The sequence below is a fragment of the Ricinus communis genome, chromosome 5, assembly GCF_019578655.1.
Source record: "Ricinus communis isolate WT05 ecotype wild-type chromosome 5, ASM1957865v1, whole genome shotgun sequence".
Classification (NCBI taxonomy): Eukaryota; Viridiplantae; Streptophyta; class Magnoliopsida; order Malpighiales; family Euphorbiaceae; genus Ricinus; species Ricinus communis.
In genome coordinates, this window is record NC_063260.1 from 23,878,047 (window position 1) to 23,900,151 (window position 22,105).

The following is a 22,105-nucleotide window of genomic DNA, read 5'->3' on the forward strand; positions in this document are numbered from 1 at the left end:
AAAGAAAAGGAAAAGAAAAATGATAACGGGTCAGATGGTACATTTGTTGCACACTACTTTGCAAAAGAAAGAGCACGAGATGTACTTCAGAAAGACAGTTTTAAGTTTGATTACATGACCTACTCATATTAAATAAGCAAACATCCCACAGGGGAAAATACATGCAGGAAACAGCTACAGAACTTGCTAATCTCCTTCTAAGTTAGACAGTTTGCCACTTGCTTCTATCTTGGCTGTGAGATATAGACTCCCTTCTTCGTCCTCTTTCTCTTATCAAGCCACTGAGATAACAGGAGGATTGGAACTTTGGCTTTGTCGCTGCCTGCTAACTGGGTTTTTCACAGCCAAGCCCGATGCACCGAAACAGAAGTACTGGCTCCTTGACTTTTTATTACTCGTGGTGGAGCTTTCTTTGCCAACTACATTTGGTGTTCCATCATCAAAAGATTGATTGGAGGAAGATGGCCCCGCAGCATCAGTGTCAATGAATATACCTTTCTGTTTATCCAACGAACTAGGAGAAGAGATGGATGATTTTGAAAATGAACTGGAGCGTGATCGACCTGGAACAGTTATTTGGGGCATAGCCTGTATAACCCCATGCATTATGCCTGAAGCAAATTTCTTCTTCGCTGTTGGACTTGATTGATTACTTCTAACAGAAAGTGTTCTTTTGTTGTTAGGAAGTGCTGACGGCTTCATGAATTTCTGGCGAAGTGGGGTTGGAGCTTCTTCTGAGCTACTGTATTTCTTGCATGATTCTGCTGAACTTAGATCCAAGGATTTGCTGAATCTTTCAGGCTTTTTCCCTTTCAGCCGGGGCCAGTGGAGGACTCTTTTCAATTGCTGTGCTGCATTATTTATAGAAACTGACTTCCTATTAGTTGTTGAGTTCCGGTTCTCATTGATCGAGTCAAGGTGTTCAGCAGAAGCTGAACTCATTCCTTCACTAGCTCGATCAGCACTGGCATCAGATGCAATCTCAATTCCTGTATACAAGAATATTTCAGCATCGGAGATTCTGAATGATGTTCCTGGACTGACTCCAGTACCTTGCATCTTCAAGCGGGAGGCAATGGCTCTTCTTGCAGTATAATCTTGACAACCAAATATTCCACCTGCTGAGATCAATTGCCTAATTAGAATATCCGATGAGGCAGTATGTGGCCCTTGTTTAAGAAGATCAAGTGGGGTCATCCCATCTGCATCACAGACATTCACATTTATTGATTGAGCAGACATCAGTAGCTGCACCAGATCAGAGTGAACATTCCCAATGATTGCTGTGTGTAGTGCACTCCGTCCTTCATTATTTTTGGCATTGATGATGTCTGCCACATCAAAAGTTTTCCCACCTATCAACTGTTTCATAAGCTCAATTTGGCGGTCCAATCTTTTAAAGGCAGGAGTTTGGAGTCCGGAAACAGCCATATGAAGAAATGTTTCTCCAGCATTGTTTGTTGAAGAGATCAACGTGGGAGATGCAACAATCAAAGCTTCAACTACAGATGATTGACCCCTATAAGCAGCAATATGCAATGCTGTATTGCCTTGACGATCTGTGGAATTGATGATATCAAAAGATGCTATGAGCTCTTTTACAACCTGCATCATTATGAGAGAGATTAGAAGCTTAAAAGATCTAATTATTGTTTCATTGAATTAAAAGAAGGTAATGTTTTAGTCAGTACTGATCGATCTACTGCTTCTAATATTCTCCCTTTACTTATTTAAAAGCTATACAAAAGACATTAGTCCATAGAGCATAGTTGGACACTATACATAGTTTCCCTGGTATAAACGTTTAACCGAAATACTAGTGCAAATCCTGAATGGAACAATTAGTAATTGAGCTCTGCAATTCATTAGTGTGAACATAGCCTCTTTTTATTTCTTTAGAGTACTCAGCGTAGGTAATGGCACTACTTCTTTTCGGGTGACAGAAAGAGTCTCAACTGGAAGTATTAGAAAAATGAAATTGTTTTTTCAGAACATAGCAGAGAGAGAGAGAGAGAGAGAGAGAGAGAGAGAGAGGAGAGGGATAATCCATTAAACTTCAAAATCAGTGGAAGGGGCAATATCAAGTCTCAACTGAGGAGACCTGAGGTTGTTATTATAACAAAGCAGAAAGGCATTCACACAGATACCATGATTTCAGTATTGTTTTACGATGCCAACTAAATAGCAACACCCATTTGCACCTTTACATCAAAATTTCGTATACTTCTATTATGTAATCCTAGTAGAATCTTCTGCTCTGGAGATGCAAGAGTTCCAAGCTTTTTTGCTTTATTCCCCCACCCTTAAGTAGTTTCAGAAACCATGATCACAATTGAATAAGTTCTGTTTGTAATTTATAAACCAGTTATATCATTTAATCGCAAAATAGACCCTAGAATCCCACTGCTTAATTAGACACGACAGATAACAAGCAGCCATAATAAAATATTAAAGATATATACAAATTGTCCACCAAAGATATGCCAGACACAGCAGCCATAATAAAATGAAGCATTAACATGTCAGTTGGTGCCTCACCTCAACCTGCCCTCTGGCAGCAGCAGCATGTAAAATAGTTGAGCCCTCCTTATCCCTATAAGCCAAAACATCTGTACTATTAGAAAGAAGCTCCCGTAATATGGTTGAATTCCCACCTCTAGCAGCTGCATGAACAGCCCTGTTGATCATTTCCCACTTGTATAGAGAAGGAAACTCTCCTATGTGCTCCTCGAACTCTCCACCTCTCGCTGCCAGAAACCTTGGAGAGACAGCAAAATCATAAACGATTCTGAAAACCTCAGAATTCTTACTTCTTGCGGCGGCATAAAGTATATCAGTAACACCAAACTCTCCTTCACCAAAAACAAGTAGAGAGTTCCTCTCAAGCAGTTCCTGAACAAAACTCAAATCTCCAGCTGAAGCAGCAGTATACAAAAGCCATCCACCATAGCCAGCTTCGATGAGAGAGTTTTTCCCTTTTTTGGCTTCACACTCATGAAACAGCTTTCTAGCAACTTGAGAGCGGCACTTGGCAACATCATGAAACTGTTCCTCATCATCCCACACAGTCTCAAGTCGACGAATTCGCCTGAGAGAGGTGAGCTTGATGAGGTGGTTGTTATCGATCCTAAGGAGCTCCCTGACCAAGTCATAGTGGCCATTAGCAGCTGCCCAATCAATGGGAGAAGCATACCACCATTGATCTCCAGTGCTCTCCCATCGAAGGGGGAAATAAGTGGGAGGCATTATAACAATTGGAACAAAAGAATGACTGAATATAATTAGGAAAAGCAACAACTTTTAGGGAAGTTGATCAAAGCCCTTTTGAGAAACAATTCAACCCCCAACTCCAGACGGAAATATTACAACCACCTAGTGGTAACTATATATAGGTTCAAATCCTTAGAACTTTTCCAAGAAATTACCAAGTAAAGAATACAAGGCAACTGAAAGAACCAATGAAGAAGTATTAAAGAAAGGACCGACTGAAATAACAAGAAACTTAAGAGCACCAAGTGATACGAACAGGAAGATTTTATGAAAAAGAGTGGAATAGCAAAATTGGAAAGTAAATAAAAGCAGGTAAAAGGCCTAACCAAGAAGAGACTTAAATATAATTTAACTCAAGCAGCTGAACACCTGCAACAAAACCCATTAAAACACTGACAAAAAAAATGAATTAAAAGAGTGACAAAAGAACCAAATGTGAATTTTCTTTTTTCTTTTTTTAAAAAGAAAAGAACGAAAAATAAAAACTCTTTAAAATATAAGCAATATCAACTATAAGATACAAGATAGGAAACAGAAATGATTGCACACACAAAAAAACCCAGAAAAGGCAACATGCAGTTCAGAGTAAGAGGAAAAAAATACATAAGCAGTAAGGCCAAAATCAAAGTCTCATCAGAAGACAACAAGACACAGATAAGATTGCTTTTCTTTTTTTTAACCGACTTTTTGGACTATTCAAGAGGGAAAATGAACAGATTAAGACCCACAAGTGACATTAATTACAACACGGTGCGATTCTTTTTAAATCCGTGATAATGCTATCAGAAGATGAACAAAAAATGATGGTGATATATGGGATTGAGAGAGAGAGAAAGAAAGAAAGCTTCTTTACAGCTTTTTCTTTAGGCTTAAGGTGGAATGTTTTGCAGTAGACAAAGATGATGTTGGAGTAATTCTAATAATCAACTCGATTGCTTTTAGAATTGGAGAAACATTTTTCTAGTCGGTTAATGGCGTCTTCAACTGTTTAATTAGAAATTAATTAGAGATTAATAATTTATTAATAGTTTTGATCTTCTCATATTGTTAGTTGCCCTACCAATACAACTAAAAAAGTGATAGTTATTAGTTAACTGTACTCTTGTTTGTCCTAATCAACCACTTAAACTCCACTAAAAAGTTATTGATTATGTTTCTTGACAAATCCTAATTCTTTATTTAAAAAAAGAAAAGAAATGATTATATTATTTTTGAACTAGTTTATATGATAATTAAGAGTAACTCCCATTTAGACCATTTTAAAACTGCATTCTACATTGTTTCAATTTTTTTTGAAGGTTGGATGAATGGAATCATTTTGAGAATTACTCGAAATGAAATTAAGAAATATTCAAAATTAATTAAGTCAAATTCAACTGAAAAAAAAAAGTTGAAATTCTATCAAATTTGAGCTTATAATTTTATAATTATTTTTAAAGTAATTAAATTAAATTTGAATCTAATAATATTTGACACGATTTAATTTTAAAATTAGTATTGCGGTGAGAATGTTTAAATTCTATATCTATGTTAGCTGTAATTCTATAAATATTTTACAATATAAAGGATAATATATAATCGTAAATATAAAAAATATATATAATCACACTTAACGAGAATTATTATCCTAATTGTCTCATTTTTCTGATAAAAAGAAATAACCACATTGTAATAGCTAAAGTAATAACAGCAATGAGATATGTAACTCTATGGTGATTAAAACCTTTCTTGACTATCAAATTATTCATTGACCAAATAATTAAAGTTTAACCGTGCATCATTATCTCTTTATCTTTCTTTAATATTATGACTCTTCATCCTTCTGATAACTCGGTCACCTCTAATCATATCCTTTTACTATCTTTTTTTTTTTTTTTTTTTTTTTTTCTCTTTTTGGGTGCATTTCTGGTTATCCTAACATGGTCCCTGGAGGAGACAGTGCACGTTGAACATTTGGCAAACATTATTGAGAGCCTGAAGAAATAAATATATATTGAAGATTAGGGAACTTTGCAATTAATGTATAGTTTAATGTAGTAATGCTTTTAAAGTAGTGCAGGCATGTGGGTGTTTTCAAGTCTTTTTTAACTACATATCATGATTCTTATCAATGCCTTTGGCAGTCTCACCACTGATATTCTTGCACCCCTCAATTGAGATCCCTGGTCCATCTCTGTAGTTTCACATTTCCCCTTGCCCCCAATTCACATCTGCCCCTACTCTAGCCTCCACTACTTTTTGGTACAATATCATGTTATACATCTACCCTTCTCAACTAACTATCTCTTTTCAGTAAATCAGAAAATCTTAGGATAACCATTTTGATGTGCCCCCGCCCTCCCAACCCTATGATGAAATATACCGACAATACAGTGAAAAATAGCATTTATGCTCACATGCTCTCTAAATTATTTTCCAATTTCTTTAAAAGAGAATCTAAGGATACCAACACTACCATTTGAGGTAGATGATTGATTGGTAAAACATTAGATCAATGGCATATACCAAAATGACTACGTATCATATCTTTCTGACCTAAATAAGGCCTACTTGGGGACCATCTTTTGGTATGTCTGGTTAAGAATTCAGGTATGTTACTTAATTTCGTCCCTCAATTTGGTGAGGAAAGGACTGCTTGGGAAGATTGCAATTAATGATTTGGTGAGCTGTAATGGGTTGATTCCTTGGAAACCCTAAATCTAATACTACTTGAGAGTTGAGACACTCAAATCTAAAAGCAAAGATAAGCCATGTGAGGGGCAGCTTTAACTTTTTGAACGCTACATTCAAAAAGGTTGTATAGAGAGGTAAATTGCCTGCTTTAGAAACAATAATGCATGTTATGTCAACTTTCACTTCTCTGTTCCTATCATTTTCTTGCTTCCTCAGCCCTTTTTTCTTTTCCCTTTTAATTTCTCTTCTCCATTCTGCTTCCACCCACTGGTCTTTTTCTTCCCCCTACCTTCTTCCTCCTCATCCTCACATGGCCATAAAGCAACGCATTAACAATCTCCATTGTAGCACACCACTAAACTGGTCCCAATGTCATAACTATTGCACAAGAGAACTGAATTATAAGCTGTTTCAAAGCATCAGTATGGATACATATACATGGTTAGTTGAGTCCATCAACCATAAATTACAACCGATCATTAAACTAGTAGTTCAGTATCGACTGCATATTTTGAAATAGAAAAAGAATTTCAATTTAAGAGAGAAAAAACTACCAATATATATAATATTGGCCACCTAATTATCAAAGATAAAATACAATTGCGATTATGGTGCCTATTTTTCTAATAAATTCACATACAGTTTTCTCCAATACATGCCATTAGGAAAAGTTAGGCTAAGAATAAAATTCCAAATTGCCGTACGCCTACTCATAAGCATAGAAGGGCCACCAAATTAACAATAAGAGGAAAAAGGAAAAAGAACCTTTATCATCACTATGAATATGTAGAGCAAGGATTGAGGTCACCATTGTTAAGTTGGGTGAAGAAGGGGCAAGAGGAGGTGGCTTCCACCTGTTAAGCTCAATGGCAATTCTAAAACTGGGTCCCAATTGCATAATTCAATGAACTTTCTAATTGTATGAGATGAGGCAATATCTGCTGATATTTTAGATGTCAAATTATGTGGAAAGAGATAGGAACTCGTCAACTAAAAGATTCTAAGGAGGGTCTAAAAAATTTATCATTTATCAAGGAAAAATAGTTTCACCAGTATATAATCTTTTTTTTTTTCAAGACTCAACCAATGGAATGTTTACTTCACATCCCCCATGAGAGGTCCTGCAACACTATCAATGTGTACACATGCTGTAAATTGAGGGGCATGATACTGAAAACATCATATCATTGATTGAAATCTACGATTCAGCCCAGACCCAGTTAAAGGGGATTCTCCTTGTTACTGCATAGTTACTAGTGGTAAACTACTACCAAACTAACCAAGCAATCCTGTGTATCATTTCCCTTCAAAAAGGGGAACAACAGAAAGCAAAGACTACAGAGACCATAATAAAAGTAACGAAGCATCAAGTGTTTCACTAAGCAAGAAAAAGAAGCTTAAATACAGTAGCCCATCACAATTTCCTTCTTCCTTTTTATTTTGGGAGAAGACCTCGTTCTACCATTGTAGTCAAAGTAATTCTATGGTAGGGTTTGCAACAGCATACTTGGATAATATTTCCTTTATCACCAAAGCCACATTATCCTATTCTAAACAGCATACAAGGTTCTAAAACGAAAGCACAAGGAAAAGTAGAAAAACAAATTGTAGAAGGGGCACCCTGAGATTTGAGATACAGTCACAGATATATACTAAAACATTTCTCCTCGAATCCATTTTGTCATTAAATTCAACTCAGATCACATGAAGGACCTCAGACAAAAAGAATCTATTGAACTTAACAAGAAGTTCAAGATAACACCTCTTACAAATTGTTTTATGTTAGTTCTTGGCCTTCACAGAGTTATTTTCCTTGATACTTGCACGGTTGTCTAGCTTGACAAAGCGTTTGAGATCCTCATAGGGGAGAGTTTCAATATTTTTCCGTCTAAGTTCACTCAATGGGAGACGTTTATCGAGCAGATGCCACAACCAATCAGGGTAGTCAGAATCTGGCAGGATCTTGGGATCTGCTCCATCCTTGAGAATGTTGGCACCAACTACAGTGGTAGACTTAACTTCTTTGCTAAGTGTTTCCTTTTGTGCATCGGCTGCTGCTCCCCCTTTGCCTCCTTTTTTCGCTTTGCTGGTAGCAAATGTCCGCTGGTTCACTATTCTGATTGCCTCCTTAGTGATCACAATACCTCTCAATGATTTGATGCAGTGCATTGCCATAACTCCTGCAATATTACCTCCGACAATTATGATATTCAAACTCTTAACAAATACAAAATTGCACATTCTTATATAATCTTTTACATTATCAGTATATGAATTTCTTTGCTATCCAACCGAACATGCCTTACTATGTTACCCTCAAAACATTTGAGTTCTCAGGAAAACTGAAGCACCAATACTAAGGCAGTGTAAACAAAGTTTTACGAATATAATGGACGATGAAAGAGATTGGATTTCAAAGATTGTTTAGCACTCAAAAAACAAGTTTAATCTTCAACCGCCTTAATTTTATACTTGCCTATTGCAGACAGCAAGCATATTGGAATAAAAAATCGCAGTTGTTACATTTTACAGAGTGAAACCCAAATTAAGGTGCAAAGATACCTAAGTCCCAGAAGCAGGGATGTGTTTGAAGGTGTGAAACACATCAAGAGAAACATCGATCTATTTAGATGATTTTCCAATGAGCAACTGCTCATAAAAAGGGTGTCCCAGCAGCAACCATCAGTAAACATAGATCATTAGAAACATATAACATCGCAATAACAATCTCCAATTCTACAAATTCATTTCCTAAATAGAAGATTATAAATGGCCAACATAGCCATAAGAATGAACTATTCAGTCAGATTCAATGAGGCATAATTTCAAAATCAAATAAATCATTTAACTTTCAGGGCATATATATAATCATAATACAAATAACATGGAAAGTTTTTTCGAAATTCTATTTCTCTAAAATTAAGAAATTCTCAGCCAATGCACAAAAGTATATCAAACAGGCACATTTGCACTGTAAATACAGATAGAGTTTTCGAACTCCCAAAAAAGAAAAGTTTGTCCGCAGAATTTTGAAAAGAGAAGAGAAGAAATACCTCTTGCTTTGACAACGGTGGTGCCGGAGAAGGATGGCGGCGCGGGCGGCTGATAGAAACTGATAAGAATGAGAGCGTCGAGTAAGAATTTGGCTATCCTATAACCAGATCAATACGACGTCGTTTGATAGAACAAATTAAACGCTGAACCTCATGTTTTGTTTGCCGAAACTAGACCTGTTCATGGGCCGGGCCAGGGCGGGCTCGGGCTGGGCCTGACCGGGCTTGATTTTATTTTGAACAAGCCCGAGCCCGCCTAAACCCGGAAATTTTTTAATATCTTTCAGCCTAAGCCCGAGCCCGATTTTTTTTAAAAAGCCCAGTCCGGCCCGGCTCGGCCCGACCAATTGTTAACCTGTAAATACGGATCGGGCTGTGCGGGTTTGGGTCGGGCTTGAGTTTAGTTTTATTTAAATATATTATTAATAATAATAAAATTATAAATAAAAAATAATAGGTAACTAAGTGGTAAATAATATTTAATTATAAGTTAAAGGTCACAAGTTCAAATGCTAGGTATGACATTTTTTTTTTCTAATTAAACTAAACATCAGGCCGGGCCAGGTTTGAGTGTTTATGGAAATCCCAAGGCCGGGCCGGACTTGTACACAAAAATTGTTGTTCAAACCCGGCTCGAAAAATGCTGGCCTGGACGGGTACCTAGGCCCATGAACAGGTCTAGCCGAAACCATTGCCCATGGCATATGCGTCTTTTCAGTCTTTAATTTTAAATTATTATTTAAGGTAACTAATATTATTACTACACACTGTACTCATCTCTGGATAATACTGTGAATTTCTTTTTGGATCACCAATAGGAGTAGGCCAGCTCATAACTTGTTCAATTTGATTGGGTTTTCTGTTCCAGAGTTTGCTAATATTGTGGCTAATACCTAATGATATTTCTTTTGCCCAAAAGAAAAAAAAAAGATAATATTATATTTTCTTATCCTGCTACTTTGTTAGATTTAGTACCCACTTTAACCAATTTATTAGCAGATATTTTAAGACTATTTTAAAACATGTAGCGAAATTTAACTAATTTATTAAAAAAAATTTGATATCAATCAGCCTGGATGTATTCATTTGAGTTTATTGTTCTGAGCCCATTTTGGAATGGGCTGCGGCCTTAAAATGTTGAGCAAATATACTTGGATTTCAATCGGATTCAGGAACCACCCGTTTTCTATTCTTACCCATCAAGTTAAGAGTCCCGTATTTTGGATTATCATAAACCCCAGTAGCCTCTATAAACCCTAATATTCCTTATTATTCACTTTTCTCTTCTTTCACCAATCCCTCAAAATATCAAATGGGCAGCAATCAAGCAGCTGTTTCTTTTCTAACAAATCTGGCACGCGCCGCTTTTGGATTAGGCGCTGCAGCCACCGCATTGAACGCCTCTCTTTACACCGTCGATGGAGGCCAACGAGCGGTACTATTCGATAGATTCCGTGGTGTGATAGATACCACAATCGGTGAAGGAACCCATTTCTTGATTCCATGGCTTCAAAAGCCTTTTATCTTTGATATACGTACAAGGCCCCACACTTTCTCTTCTGTCTCTGGTACTAAGGATCTTCAGATGGTCAATCTCACTCTCCGTGTGCTCTCTCGCCCTGATGTAATTACCTCATCTCTAACTGTTTGTTGATTGTTTGGCATATAAGCGATTTTGGGTTGTGGTTCTTTGGGATGGGTTTAGATGGGAAATTTTTTTTCGTTGCCTCTTGAGTGGGTTTTTGTTTTGAAAGTTATTGCATTTTGTGAAGCTTTTTAGTTCATCAATTGGGATTTTGTTGTAAACAAAGGAGTTATAGTTATAGGAATTGACAGGGTGTTATTTAAAATTATGTACTTTCTTGGAAATGGATGATTTATATTATTGGTATTATTGTTTTTGTTTGAACCAGGTAACAAGATTGCCCTATATCTTTCAACACCTTGGTCTTGAATATGATGAGAAGGTGCTTCCTTCAATTGGAAATGAGGTTTTGAAGGCTGTGGTTGCACAGTTCAATGCTGATCAGCTCCTTACAGAACGTCCCCATGTGTCAGCGCTTGTTCGCGAATCTCTCATCAAGCGTGCTAAGGACTTTAACATTGTGCTGGATGATGTGGCAATCACTCACTTATCTTATGGAATGGAGTTCTCAAGAGCTGTTGAACAGAAACAGGTGGCACAGCAAGAAGCTGAGAGATCCAAGTTCATTGTTATGAAGGCTGATCAGGAGAGGAGGGCAGCGATTATTAGGGCAGAAGGTGAGAGTGAAGCTGCCCACCTTATCTCTAATGCAACTTCAAAGGCTGGTATGGGTCTAATTGAGCTCAGGAGGATTGAAGCATCAAGGGAAGTTGCTTCAACTCTGGCAAAATCGCCCAACGTTGCATACCTTCCTGGTGGAAGCAACATGCTTATGGCTCTGAATCCAAGCCGTTGAATAGGTAATTTTATATTTGGTTCCTTTAACTTTCCTGCTAGAAATGTTTTATATTTACTTACATCCTTTAAATTTTTGCTTTGCCACTTCAATTTGTGGGTTGAAACGTTATTATAGTCGAATAAAAAAAATTAATGGGGTTAACTGCCGTTTGATAATCGTCATTACAGATACATTTGCACCAGATGGCATTTTCCTGTATCCATTTGCATTGTTTTTGTAAAATTGCTTGCACATTAATACTTCTTGTCTGTAACTGAGAAAATTGTAACAATCCTTCCTGGTTTAGGAATTGGAAATCAAAATCATTAGGCTGCATAAGCTTATTCTATATTTTAATCTTTAAAGTGTCCAAATACGCTGTTTGATTTTGGCAATTTGGTTTCATTGCTCGACATAATTATGGACTTTATAGAGTTCTGTTTCCATGCTTATGTTTATTATTGATTAGCATGTTGAATAACTAAGTTAAATATAGCTGAGCCATGTGACAAATGTCTACTCTAAATAGGTTGATTCAGAGCCACATAAAAGTTGGACCTTTTGGCTCTATATCTTGAATTATGATCTTAGCAAGGCACATATCTAACTTAACAGTCATCGCTTATGTTAAAAAGTTTTCAGTTAAAACTGAACTTATTGGGTAGAAGAAGGTCACCCATAATGTAAGTCTTAAACAGTTAAACATCAGGAATGCTCTGTATGGGAATGCCTATTTGGATATTCCTTGCTTCTTTGATGGGGCAAGATTTGAACTGTTGACAATTAGCATGACCTGAACCGTGAAAATCTATCCAAGCCTTTAAGTTATTCTCGTACCTCTGTTGTGTTGGCCTGTTCATTATAGCAGGAGCAGAACACAGGAATCCTTTTGAGTTTCTTCATTTGCACCAGTTGCATCTAATTATTGAACCATTCACTTCTTCATATGCTTACTTATGATTCCCCAATAGGTTGGACCAAGCAGTTTGGACCAAGCATTAGCATGATAAGCTTGATCTTGCAAGTCCTGAGTCTAGTTGAGAGAGACATAAAAATTATTGCATCAGTGTCTCTTGAATTACATAGAAGTGGAAGTCCTCCATTATCACTATGCTAGCCAGCCAAGGACAAGCTGAAATCAACAGAATCTTACTTGTTTTACTTTTCACTTTCTTTGTATTTCAATTTTCTTATGATTTTCCCCCCCTAGAAGGTGGTATGTACAGTCCTCATTATATAAGTGACTGAACTAGTTGTTCCTAATAAATTCAATAGCTTAGATGATTGTGGAAGCCTCCTTTTTATGTCTTTGTTATGGTGGATATTAATAGTTAACTTTTCTTCTCTTGCAGGGTATTCTGGTGCAGCATAATGGCATGGCCATATTGTGAATTGCTGAAGTAGTGTTGGCTTTATTGCTAGAAATACTTTCTATTTTACCAACCTTACATATGAGGAATTTCTAAGAATCAGAAGTTTTAGTGTTTAGGGAGGTCTTGATGTTTATGTTGAGGAGCAACCAACGGATTTTGTTTATCTTAGAACCATGTTCTATCTTTTCATAACTCCAAAGATCGATTTCCACACTTGTAGTGTATTAACTATGTTTAAGTGAATAGTGCTCGTCCCATGGCGATTATTTGATGGTTAATATGCTGGAGTTGTGTTGCCTTCTGCAATAATATATCTTACGATATGATGATTGAATGTCATCTGAATATGATTATTAATTATTTTAAGGTTGTCGGTGGCATGATGTGAGTAGGCCTTTTATGGATGTGTGGCTATGAAGATGTGATTCATTCATTGGAGTTTGCTAGTGTAGTTCCTTTATAATCCACATCTTTAGAGATTTTGCTTTATGCTCAGCATGCTTTGAGGTAGGCATTAGGCATTGCGTGATACTTTTTAGCAAGGGTTGCCATGGTGGCCATAATTTTGAATTTCATATACTTGTTCATACTGTTTGGCGTTAACAAGGCAACATATGTTGACTTTTAATATGGTCTTTTTCGAGAAGTGAAAGGAAAGGAAAGGAAAGGAGAGGGGATCATTTGTTACTCTTAAAATGTTGATCTCTCAGTACTCGGTTGCAGGCACCGTGAAATATAATGAACCCGAAGATATCACATCTCTAATTAAATTTTCAGTAAAATAGCAATCTCCATCTTCAAGATAATTTGAAGGGTGTAAAATAATTTCAATAATTTGACTTTGTTTTCTAATTCGTTTGAATTTATTTAAAAAGTATACAATTTAATTTTGATTTTATTTTTAAATTTGTTTAATAAATTTTTATTTATCGATAATAGGAAAAAGTTGAAAAAAATCTTTTTCTATCTGTTATATTAAATGCTTTTTAAAAGGTTATTGTGAAAGACCTTTTCATAATTTTATTTTAGTATTTATTTCTTTTAGAAAATTTTATTTCATACTTATTACTCTTTATGTTTTTCTTATCATTGGTTAAATATTAATAAGATTTATTTTTTTTAATCTAATTTATATAATAAAATAAATAAACATTTAATATCTTAAATAGTTTACATTTAACTCAAAATTTATTTATTTTAACCCGTACAAGCTTGTTTAAAATATTTCAAGCTCAACCCTTTTAATAACTAATACTAAACTCCCTAACGGCACTAGTAGTAAGAAAAAATGAAAAAATTACATTTAGCTGAAGTTGAAGTGAAGGGAAAAAAAAGGAAGTGTTGTGTGTCCATTTTTAGAAAAAGATATCTGCTCAGTGAATTGTCGTGCTTTGATCAATTGACAAAGACAGCATCCAGGAACGCATAAAGTTGTATCGGATCTGAAAATAATAAAGCATGACATCACTCGGAGCCATTCATTCAAATGCGCATAACTAAGATTCAAATCAGTCAATAAAAGCAAATAAGCTTCATGGGGGCGAGTGAGAGAATTGATTTAACTTCCCAGTTTCTCACTTTTGAGGAATTGCAAAAGCATTCCTACTACTACAAAAATTTCCAAAACAAGTTTCAGCGCTAACATGTTTCTCAGAGTCACAGCTTAATCATTAATTATTACTACTCATACTAAACTGCATCCTAAGCCGGAAAGGAGGTCCACAGTCTTTCTCATTGCACAGAGGCTATGTGACGGATCAAGTCAATCACGCGTGAGCTGCAGAAAATATAAATGCACAATCAGCACATTACGATTTAAGGAGAGCTTCTTCTATTCTTCTAAAACTTAAGATTAAATGAAAATGAAAATTACCTGTAACCCCATTCATTGTCATACCAAGACACAAGTTTCACAAAGTTATCATTCAGTGCAATTCCAGCCTTGGCGTCAAAAATGCTTGACCTGCCCAATGAAGTTATCATAATAAAGCAAATCCAAATATGTATACTGTGATTGTAAAAGAGAGAGACAACTGAACATAATGGAGAAAAATAGGCATGAGAGATCTCAAATGAAAAGACATCCTCATGGAATCAATTTTAGAGAAACCATCTCACTTAGAGATGGCTTCTGAAAACAAATTTAATACATCAATTCCCACCTGCTGTCACCCACAAAATCACTTGAGACGACATCTTCATCAGTGTACCCGAGGATTCCTTTTAGCTTTCCCTCAGATTCAGCCCTGTGTAACAGCGAGATGAAATGCTAAGGTGCAGCGACAGCATCAATATACAATATTGTCTAACATATTCTTATGAGAGTTTTTATATGAGCCCATCGTAACAATAACATAGCATGACTTCAGCTCTTCAAACTTAACCATGAATAAAGAAGTTAAAAGTAAATCACAACTATAAAATTGAAAGGAATGAATCTTGAGCATTTCCTTCCTGCTCTCAAGAGACTATGACAATTTTCTGAAAGCATCTTTTCATTCTAAAATAAATAGGAGAAACTTTTTTAAAAATTTGAGAGAAAAAAAGGTTTCCGATCCTTACTTGATAGCAGCTTTGATATCTTCATAAGTAGCCTTCTTCTCAAGTCTAACAGTTAGATCAACCACTGAGACATCAACTGTGGGAACACGGAAAGCCATTCCAGTCAACTTTCCATTCAGTGCGGGCAACACTTTCCCTACAGCCTACGCAGTTGCAAAATGGACACTCATAAAAATTCAACGTTTGATAGCAACATTAATTAATTCGACATAGAAGCAAGTAATCTTAATTTTTTCCTGAAAAAGTGAAAACTAAACCAAGTTCCAACGAAAATGAAGGAAAAAGCTCTACTTTTCTTTTCTAGACACCAGGAGAATAGCAAATCATACATCCAACAAATTATGCATGCATAGAAAGAATGATTAGCAATAACGAATATGCTACGCATGCACAGAAAGAATAATTAGCACTGAGGAATATGTTATGCATGCACAGAAAGAATAATTAGCACCGGGGAATATGTTAGATGAGAGTTGCACATTAGTAATTCATGTCAAACATGTAGTACCTTAGCGGCTCCAGTACTGCTAGGAATGATATTGAAGGAAGCAGCTCTACCACCTCTCCAGTCCTTCATCGATGGTCCATCAACGGTCTTTTGGGTGGCTAGATAACAGAAAGATAAAATAAATAAAACAGAATGCAAGTCAGTCAAAGAGAAAAGTCATACTGCAATGTAAGCAGTACGAAACCCACCAGTAATGGAGTGGACAGTTGTCATAAGACCCTCAGCAATACCAAATTTGTCGTGAATAACCTGAAAATATGATGATAGCACTGATGATTTCTCAATTATGAAAATCAGGAATTTTCATGAGTGAACTAAAGGAGAAGCTACCTTAGCCAAAGGAGCAAGACAGTTGGTAGTGCAGCTAGCATTGGAGACAATGTTAAGGTCAGACTTGTAGTCCTTCTCATTAACTCCCATAACAAACATGGGAGCATCTTTGCTCGGGGCAGAGATAATTACCTTCTTTGCACCACCCTAACATCAAGTAATAACAACCAACTAAGACCATAACCCAACCTTTGTCCTAAAAGATTATCAAATGCAAGTATTACCGTATATATTATTGAAAAGAAAAATTCAGATTTGAAAATAAATATGAGAAAGATTTCTTCTAGCATGAAGAAAAATAGTCCAAAAACTTTCTGGCATCAAATAAATTCAGATGCGCGCTTATACAAGTCTTCTTTTAACACCATATACACCTTCACTTCTTCAGAAAGATGAGACAAGATAAAAACATTCTCAAAAGCACCTTTTTGCTTTTCTCATTATTGAAGGGCAAAAAGGTATAAAGTTCTGTTCGTGAAGTAAAAGCAAACAATGGATTGCAACGGTGCCTAAGAAGGTATTAACCAGCAAGAACAACCCCGCTTGAATGACATGTATGAATAAACAATAATTATAATAGAGGCCAGAAAATCAAATGAAGAAATTAGAAAACTTATTAAAAGAAAAACACCTTCAAGTGAGCAGCAGCCTTGTCCTTGTCAGTAAAAACACCAGTGGACTCAACTACGTAGTCAGCACCGCTCTGTCCCCATGGAATCTCCTCAGGATTTCTAATCACATTCATTCATAATTGCAATTAGTGGACCAATCTAATTGTTTTTAGTTAAAAATGAAATATAATTACATACTTAAAGATATACCTGAAGCCAAAAACAGTGACAGCTTTGTCACCAAAGAGAAGCGTCTTATCATCTTTAACCTTAATATCATGATGCTTCCATTGTCCATGAACGGTATCGTATTTAAACATGTAGGTCTGTTAACAATTACAATTGAATTAGAAAATGACAAATAAAGCCCATGAATGTAAAAATATAAAAACCGTTTTTTTTTTTTTTCTTTTACCATGTATTCAGTTGAGATAAAGGGATCATTAACGGCGACGAGTTCGACGTCGTCTCTTTGCAATGCAACTCTTGCAACCAAACGCCCAATCCTTCCGAATCCTAATAATTAAAGATCCAGATTCAAATGTCAAATACTGAAAATTTAAATAAGGAGTGTGCAAATGCATTATTGACGTACCATTAATACCGATCTTAATCTTGGCCATTGCAGCAGATTATTGAACAGAGAAACAGAAAGAGATTTAAAAGTGAGTTGTTACGATAAGAGAGCGGAGAGCGAGAGGTTTATATTATATATATATATGAGAGACGGCGAAAGGGGCGATCTTTGACCTAAGAAATGCAGAAATGGAAGAGCGGAGATATCCAAGTGTGGGGACCCACGTTATTGCAGGATGACGTGGCCGTTGATCTCGAGAGAAGGTGCTTGTCTGTCATCTGAGCCTTTCGTCGTTCCCCGGGATCATCGGTTTAGAATTGGTAAATGGAGGATCTGATTTACAATATTGCTATTTCCCTTTCATACGAAATTATAGTATTATAATGTACTTGTATAATATTTGATTGATTTATATATATAATTGGTTTAAAAGTTGCCTAATCTCGAGTGAATAATAATTTTATGGAGAAAAAGATGTTCAACTTTGTCTGTAAACATTTTTTTAAACTAAAATGAATAAAATATTTTATGTAGCATTGGATGAGCAACGTTACACTTAACCATTTTGACATATATTTGTTTAGTAAAAGGAAAGTTGTTGCAACTTTTTTGAGGTCTTATGATATGCTCTAATAATAAAATTTTAATGATTTTTTATTAAACAAATTCTACTTGGAAAAGAACTCTTGAAATTTCATAATCTTTTCTAAATCTTTCTATTCTTAATAAAATAAAAATAATCACAAACTCAAATAAGACTCTCGAGTACTTTAGAATTTAATTAATTTTATGGAAAAGAGACACATCTGCTTGTCCTCAAGACTAAATTCCATTCTATATCCAACTCAATAGACACATCTGCTTGTACTTTAGAAGGAGGAACTGGGAAGTCATGGCAATGCCTAATGGCTATATAAAGCCGAAGTCTTCTGAAGCAATGCGCTTCGATTCTTTTTTATTTTTTGTTGGTCAGATACCCAATGCTGATGCTGCTTTTATTACTCAAACCAGCTCGCTGTGGTTTTCGTTCCATCAAGCATCAGCATGCTCCTAAACTATCCTGATAATAGCAATCCAACAAACCATTCCCAATTGCATAAAATTAGTTGTCGATCATGACAAACATATCATTTTCAAAAAGCCAAAATCCCAACCGAGACAAATGGTGATGTGACCGACCATTATTGCTTTACAAGAAGCAAGGTGTTATTCCTTTTTCTTTTATTGTTACTTTAGAAACAGAAGCTGCTAAAATTCAAGCAAGAACGATCAACAGAACGAGGGCTGCCACAACCCCGCGATAATTCTTGAGCAGACAAACAATAATCATGAAACACGATTTTCGTAACCTTCAACAAAGGAGCAGCTTATCGCTAGTAAATAGTAACAACCATGCAAACAAGACGAAGTGAAGTTCAATCATATAATGCAAAACAAATAGCCAACAAAACCCATCCACTAAAAGAAGCAGAGCCGTTGAACATTGCTAAACTGACGTTACTTAATATGGTTGTTTTAGCTCATGTCTCCCAAATAATTCCATATCTCAGGAATAAAAGAGACCATAGATACACTAAATAATTCAAAAACAAAGAATAAGCAAATTAAAAATACAAAACAGAGAGCCTTGAAAAAAATTGCAGATGATCATCTATGTGAAATCTTTTATCTGCTGCAAACTGCAAATTCTAACGCCACTTATTTGCCACAAGTAATTTTTCTATTACACTTTTTAGTGCAGGAGCACTTACTCCACACTTTTGATCAGCAAAGCAGGACCTCCCTTCTTCAGCTGCCTTGCAAAGCTGTGGATCTAGTGGTACCTTTCCAAGGAAAGGTACACCCATGTCTCTGCACATTTGTGTTGCACCCCCTCCACTGCTATCAAATATTTCACTAGAAGCGATCAGGCCTAGCATCTCTGGAGCTTTCTCTCTCATATATTCCAAAACCTTTTCTGTGACATCTTCTTGTTCTCCAGTCTCACTCAACTTCATAAACCTGAAATCTGTCAGTGGTTGGCACAAGCCACTCATGTTCTCAACAACCCCAAGGACCTCCAATCCAACTTTTTTACAGAAACTCACTTCTTTACGCACATCAATTAGAGATACTTGTTGGGGAGTAGTAACAATAATTGCACCATCTATTCCAGTAGCCTGAAGGAATTGAACAATTGAGATATGCTCATCTGACGTCCCGGGTGGGGCATCAACTACTAGGAAATCAAGCTCTCCCCAGTACACGTCCTTGAGAAACTGCTTAATGAGCCCATTCTTGCGAGGCCCCCTCCATATAACAGCATCATCAGGGTTGGGGAGCATAAATCCAATTGACATGACCCCAAGATTTGACTCAACATATACAGGAGACCAGCCAAGGCTACTCTGGTGAATGTCTTGACCTTCCAAGCCAAGCATCTTAGGAATGCTTGGTCCACAAATATCAATGTCCATGAGACCAACCTGGAAATCCATTGCTGCTAGTGCGAATGAGAGTTGGGCGGAGAATGTGCTCTTGCCAACCCCCCCTTTCCCTGATAAAACTAATATCTTATGCTTTACTGTAGCCATCCGTTCTGCAATTGCCACCAAGTCTGCAGAAACCAGTATACATAAATCTAAAATAAGCAACTATGACTCTGAGTTGAGACAGAATGCAATCAATGTAGGACAACCACTATCAAACAGGACCAGTCTATACAAGATACAGATCTTTTCCATTTTCAAATGAAATAATTCAAGTCAAACATAGCAAATCCCGTGAAAGAACTTAAAAGGCGAGTCACTATTTGGTTAGCACAACAAAATTCGTATTCTAGTACTCACTTCCACTTGACAAAGTGCGGAAGAAGGCTCAGGAAGAAATTTTAAACTTTTGGTGGCATCATCTACCATTCACATTAGCTCACACCTACTATTTACAAAAAGATCCACCAAAAGTAGAAATATGGAACACAACAATTTTAAAGACAGAAAGGAGCAAAGATTTTTTTAACATTCATATCTCACCTCTCTCTCATCTTATGACAAATTCTTAAAGTCTCACCAAACAACCCTAGTTTTCAGTCTCAATTCTCATAGCATAGCCAGTCTTGCAAGAGTGACAGCCAACTGCTTATAGTGAATGAAATATGTGCAATAATTTTTCAAACTTTGAATTCATCTCCACTACAAACTACCATCATTACACTTTACACTTCCCTGCATACAGATAATTCAAATCTAAATTTTCCACCGAGTAAAGTAAACAAAAAACAGGAAAAGAAATTACTTCTAGTAAAATTTAGATTTATGCAGGAAAAGAAGTCAAAGCTTTGGAAGAGAGGTAAGAAGATAAATGATCAGCTAACAGAAGCCAAAGAGAAGCTGGTTCGGTTTAAATGAAGCTGATAAGAGATAAGAAGGAGCCAAGTAAGCAGAAAAGATGAGAGAATTTAATTGAAGCAGTAGCTGACAGAGCTCATCATAAGAGTTAGTTTAAAACTGAAATCTGATGGTAATGCATTAACATTCATTTAGCTAGTTAATCGTAACCATATTCATTGATGCAACAGATTAAATTCCTTTATCATTAGCTGTGAATTGTAGCAAATGCATAATGTAAATAGCAGAGGTTGTAAAAAGAAGTTGTTGGTCAACAATAATTTCATAAGAAAATTTCCCCTCTCTAAAAAGGAGTTGGTCAATAAAGACTTCATAAGAAAACTTTCCTCCCTCTGGCTCTCTCCCTCATTCTACTATTCTCTCTATTCTCTAGTTTTCATCCTTCAGTGCTGTTCCTTATTCATTCACATTATATTTCATATTCTAGCCTGTTAAGATTGATGAGCTATGGACTGCGAACATAATAATACGAGCTATACAAGAAAATCCAGTAGTACTTTGCAGTCACTAGAAACTAAAATTAGAAACCATAGTAAAATTCAAAAATAAAAGCATGAAGAGAGAGAGAGAGAGAGAGAGAGAGAGAGAGAGAGAGAGAGAGACCAGGATCAGGGCCTTTAGGGGCAGAAGCACAAGCTTCTTGATTAGGGCATCCTTGACAGGCATCTGATTTTCCAGCTGTTTCAGATTGAGGACCTGGGCAATCTGTTCATAACAGTTATCATAATCAAATCGCAAACAAACAAATGATTAGCAAGTGAATAAGACGAGCAGAAGAACAGGCACACACAAAAGCCCTACTTTCATTAGCGTCTTCAGGTATTTCACCGTTCTCCATCGGCTCTCGCTTTCGTTGTCCGCTCGCTGTTTGTACTTCTTTATTCTTATTCTCCTTCTTGATTCCTGAAACAAAAGCAAATATCACCTAATTCAACTTCAAAAGGACAGCGTTTCTCGGTGGCGGTGTGTCTTTCTAGAAACTTAAAATTAGCATAATAGTCAAAAAATCATTTTTGTATGAATTCCGCGCGTGCATCTCACTTGTCAAAGTTAAGTTAAAATTTTCATTTTTCATCGGGCTAATTATTTAGAAAAAAAAAATAATTTTTAATGATTTAATAATTTTAACTCATTTTTCAAAAAAATTCTAAAAATGTAATCCAGCGGTCCAAAATTTAAATTACTGTAGGTTTTGCTGACATGTTATTTTGTTACAAAAAAAATGAGTACGCAAACATCAAACTCATCGACAATTGTGTATATCTATTCTACGGCTTCTTTTGATTTCTTTTCTCCACCCTACCGTTTTTGCCACTGTAACCCCCACATTGATGGCTCT

At 36.2% G+C, this 22,105-nt stretch overlaps 5 protein-coding genes across 6 annotated transcripts; 1 reads left to right on the plus strand and 4 right to left on the minus strand.

The window, feature by feature from the left end:
* Window positions 1-57: 57 nt before the first annotated feature.
* LOC8271790 lies at window positions 58-4,207 on the minus strand. The gene is made up of 2 exons (XM_015716302.3): window positions 2,539-4,207; window positions 58-1,605 (listed from the first exon to the last, which is right to left on the minus strand). The coding sequence occupies exons 1-2, from the start codon at window positions 3,244-3,246 to the stop codon at window positions 274-276; spliced, it is 2,040 nt and encodes a 679-aa protein (XP_015571788.2). The 5' UTR covers window positions 3,247-4,207; the 3' UTR covers window positions 58-273.
* Window positions 4,208-7,536: 3,329 nt separating this feature from the next.
* On the minus strand, window positions 7,537-9,145 carry LOC8271950 (39S ribosomal protein L54, mitochondrial). Its single transcript, XM_002509524.4, has 2 exons — window positions 8,997-9,145; window positions 7,537-8,123 (listed from the first exon to the last, which is right to left on the minus strand). The coding sequence occupies exon 2, from the start codon at window positions 8,116-8,118 to the stop codon at window positions 7,726-7,728; it is 393 nt and encodes a 130-aa protein (XP_002509570.1). The 5' UTR covers window positions 8,119-8,123; window positions 8,997-9,145; the 3' UTR covers window positions 7,537-7,725.
* A 1,077-nt stretch (window positions 9,146-10,222) lies between these two features.
* On the plus strand, window positions 10,223-13,158 carry LOC8272109 (prohibitin-3, mitochondrial). The gene is made up of 3 exons (XM_002509525.4): window positions 10,223-10,620; window positions 10,910-11,441; window positions 12,772-13,158. The coding sequence occupies exons 1-2, from the start codon at window positions 10,309-10,311 to the stop codon at window positions 11,435-11,437; spliced, it is 840 nt and encodes a 279-aa protein (XP_002509571.1). The 5' UTR covers window positions 10,223-10,308; the 3' UTR covers window positions 11,438-11,441; window positions 12,772-13,158.
* Window positions 13,159-14,241: 1,083 nt separating this feature from the next.
* LOC8272110 (glyceraldehyde-3-phosphate dehydrogenase, cytosolic) lies at window positions 14,242-17,740 on the minus strand. The gene is made up of 11 exons (XM_002509526.3): window positions 17,399-17,740; window positions 17,219-17,319; window positions 17,014-17,129; window positions 16,824-16,923; window positions 16,193-16,339; window positions 16,051-16,111; window positions 15,863-15,960; window positions 15,355-15,497; window positions 14,955-15,038; window positions 14,666-14,755; window positions 14,242-14,569 (listed from the first exon to the last, which is right to left on the minus strand). Exons 1-11 carry the CDS (start codon window positions 17,424-17,426, stop codon window positions 14,524-14,526), a joined length of 1,014 nt encoding a protein of 337 aa, XP_002509572.2. The 5' UTR covers window positions 17,427-17,740; the 3' UTR covers window positions 14,242-14,523.
* A 1,099-nt stretch (window positions 17,741-18,839) lies between these two features.
* On the minus strand, window positions 18,840-21,765 carry LOC8272111 (cytosolic Fe-S cluster assembly factor NBP35). Of its 2 annotated transcripts, XM_002509527.3 has the most exons (3): window positions 21,568-21,765; window positions 21,370-21,471; window positions 18,840-19,976 (listed from the first exon to the last, which is right to left on the minus strand). In XM_002509527.3, the coding sequence occupies exons 1-3, from the start codon at window positions 21,602-21,604 to the stop codon at window positions 19,069-19,071; spliced, it is 1,047 nt and encodes a 348-aa protein (XP_002509573.2). In that variant the 5' UTR covers window positions 21,605-21,765; the 3' UTR covers window positions 18,840-19,068. The 2 variants fall into 2 exon arrangements, with proteins under 2 accessions (XP_002509573.2, XP_048230638.1); XM_048374681.1 differs by lacking the exon at window positions 21,370-21,471.
* Window positions 21,766-22,105: the final 340 nt, after the last annotated feature.

What these genes read in the sequence shown, in the direction of transcription:
- LOC8271790 (XM_015716302.3), bottom strand. Translation starts at nt 3,246, where the DNA reads ATGCCTCCCACTTATTTCCCCCTTCGATGGGAGAGCACTGGAGATCAA. An exon ending in CTGCCAGAGGGCAGGTTGAG is followed by an intron (nt 1,606 to 2,538) that starts GTGAGGCACCAA and finishes ATAATGATGCAG; the next exon opens with GTTGTAAAAGAGCTCATAGC.
- LOC8271950 (XM_002509524.4), bottom strand. Translation starts at nt 8,118, where the DNA reads ATGGCAATGCACTGCATCAAATCATTGAGAGGTATTGTGATCACTAAG.
- LOC8272109 (XM_002509525.4), top strand. Translation starts at nt 10,309, where the DNA reads ATGGGCAGCAATCAAGCAGCTGTTTCTTTTCTAACAAATCTGGCACGC. An exon ending in GTGTGCTCTCTCGCCCTGAT is followed by an intron (nt 10,621 to 10,909) that starts GTAATTACCTCA and finishes TGTTTGAACCAG; the next exon opens with GTAACAAGATTGCCCTATAT.
- LOC8272110 (XM_002509526.3), bottom strand. Translation starts at nt 17,426, where the DNA reads ATGGCCAAGATTAAGATCGGTATTAATG. An exon ending in AACTGTCCACTCCATTACTG is followed by an intron (nt 15,961 to 16,050) that starts GTGGGTTTCGTA and finishes TCTGTTATCTAG; the next exon opens with CCACCCAAAAGACCGTTGAT. An exon ending in GATTTTGTGGGTGACAGCAG is followed by an intron (nt 14,756 to 14,954) that starts GTGGGAATTGAT and finishes TTCATTGGGCAG; the next exon opens with GTCAAGCATTTTTGACGCCA.
- LOC8272111 (XM_002509527.3), bottom strand. Translation starts at nt 21,604, where the DNA reads ATGGAGAACGGTGAAATACCTGAAGACGCTAATGAAA. An exon ending in ACCTGAAGACGCTAATGAAA is followed by an intron (nt 21,472 to 21,567) that starts GTAGGGCTTTTG and finishes TGTTATGAACAG; the next exon opens with ATTGCCCAGGTCCTCAATCT. An exon ending in CCCTAAAGGCCCTGATCCTG is followed by an intron (nt 19,977 to 21,369) that starts GTCTCTCTCTCT and finishes TGGTTTCTGCAG; the next exon opens with ACTTGGTGGCAATTGCAGAA.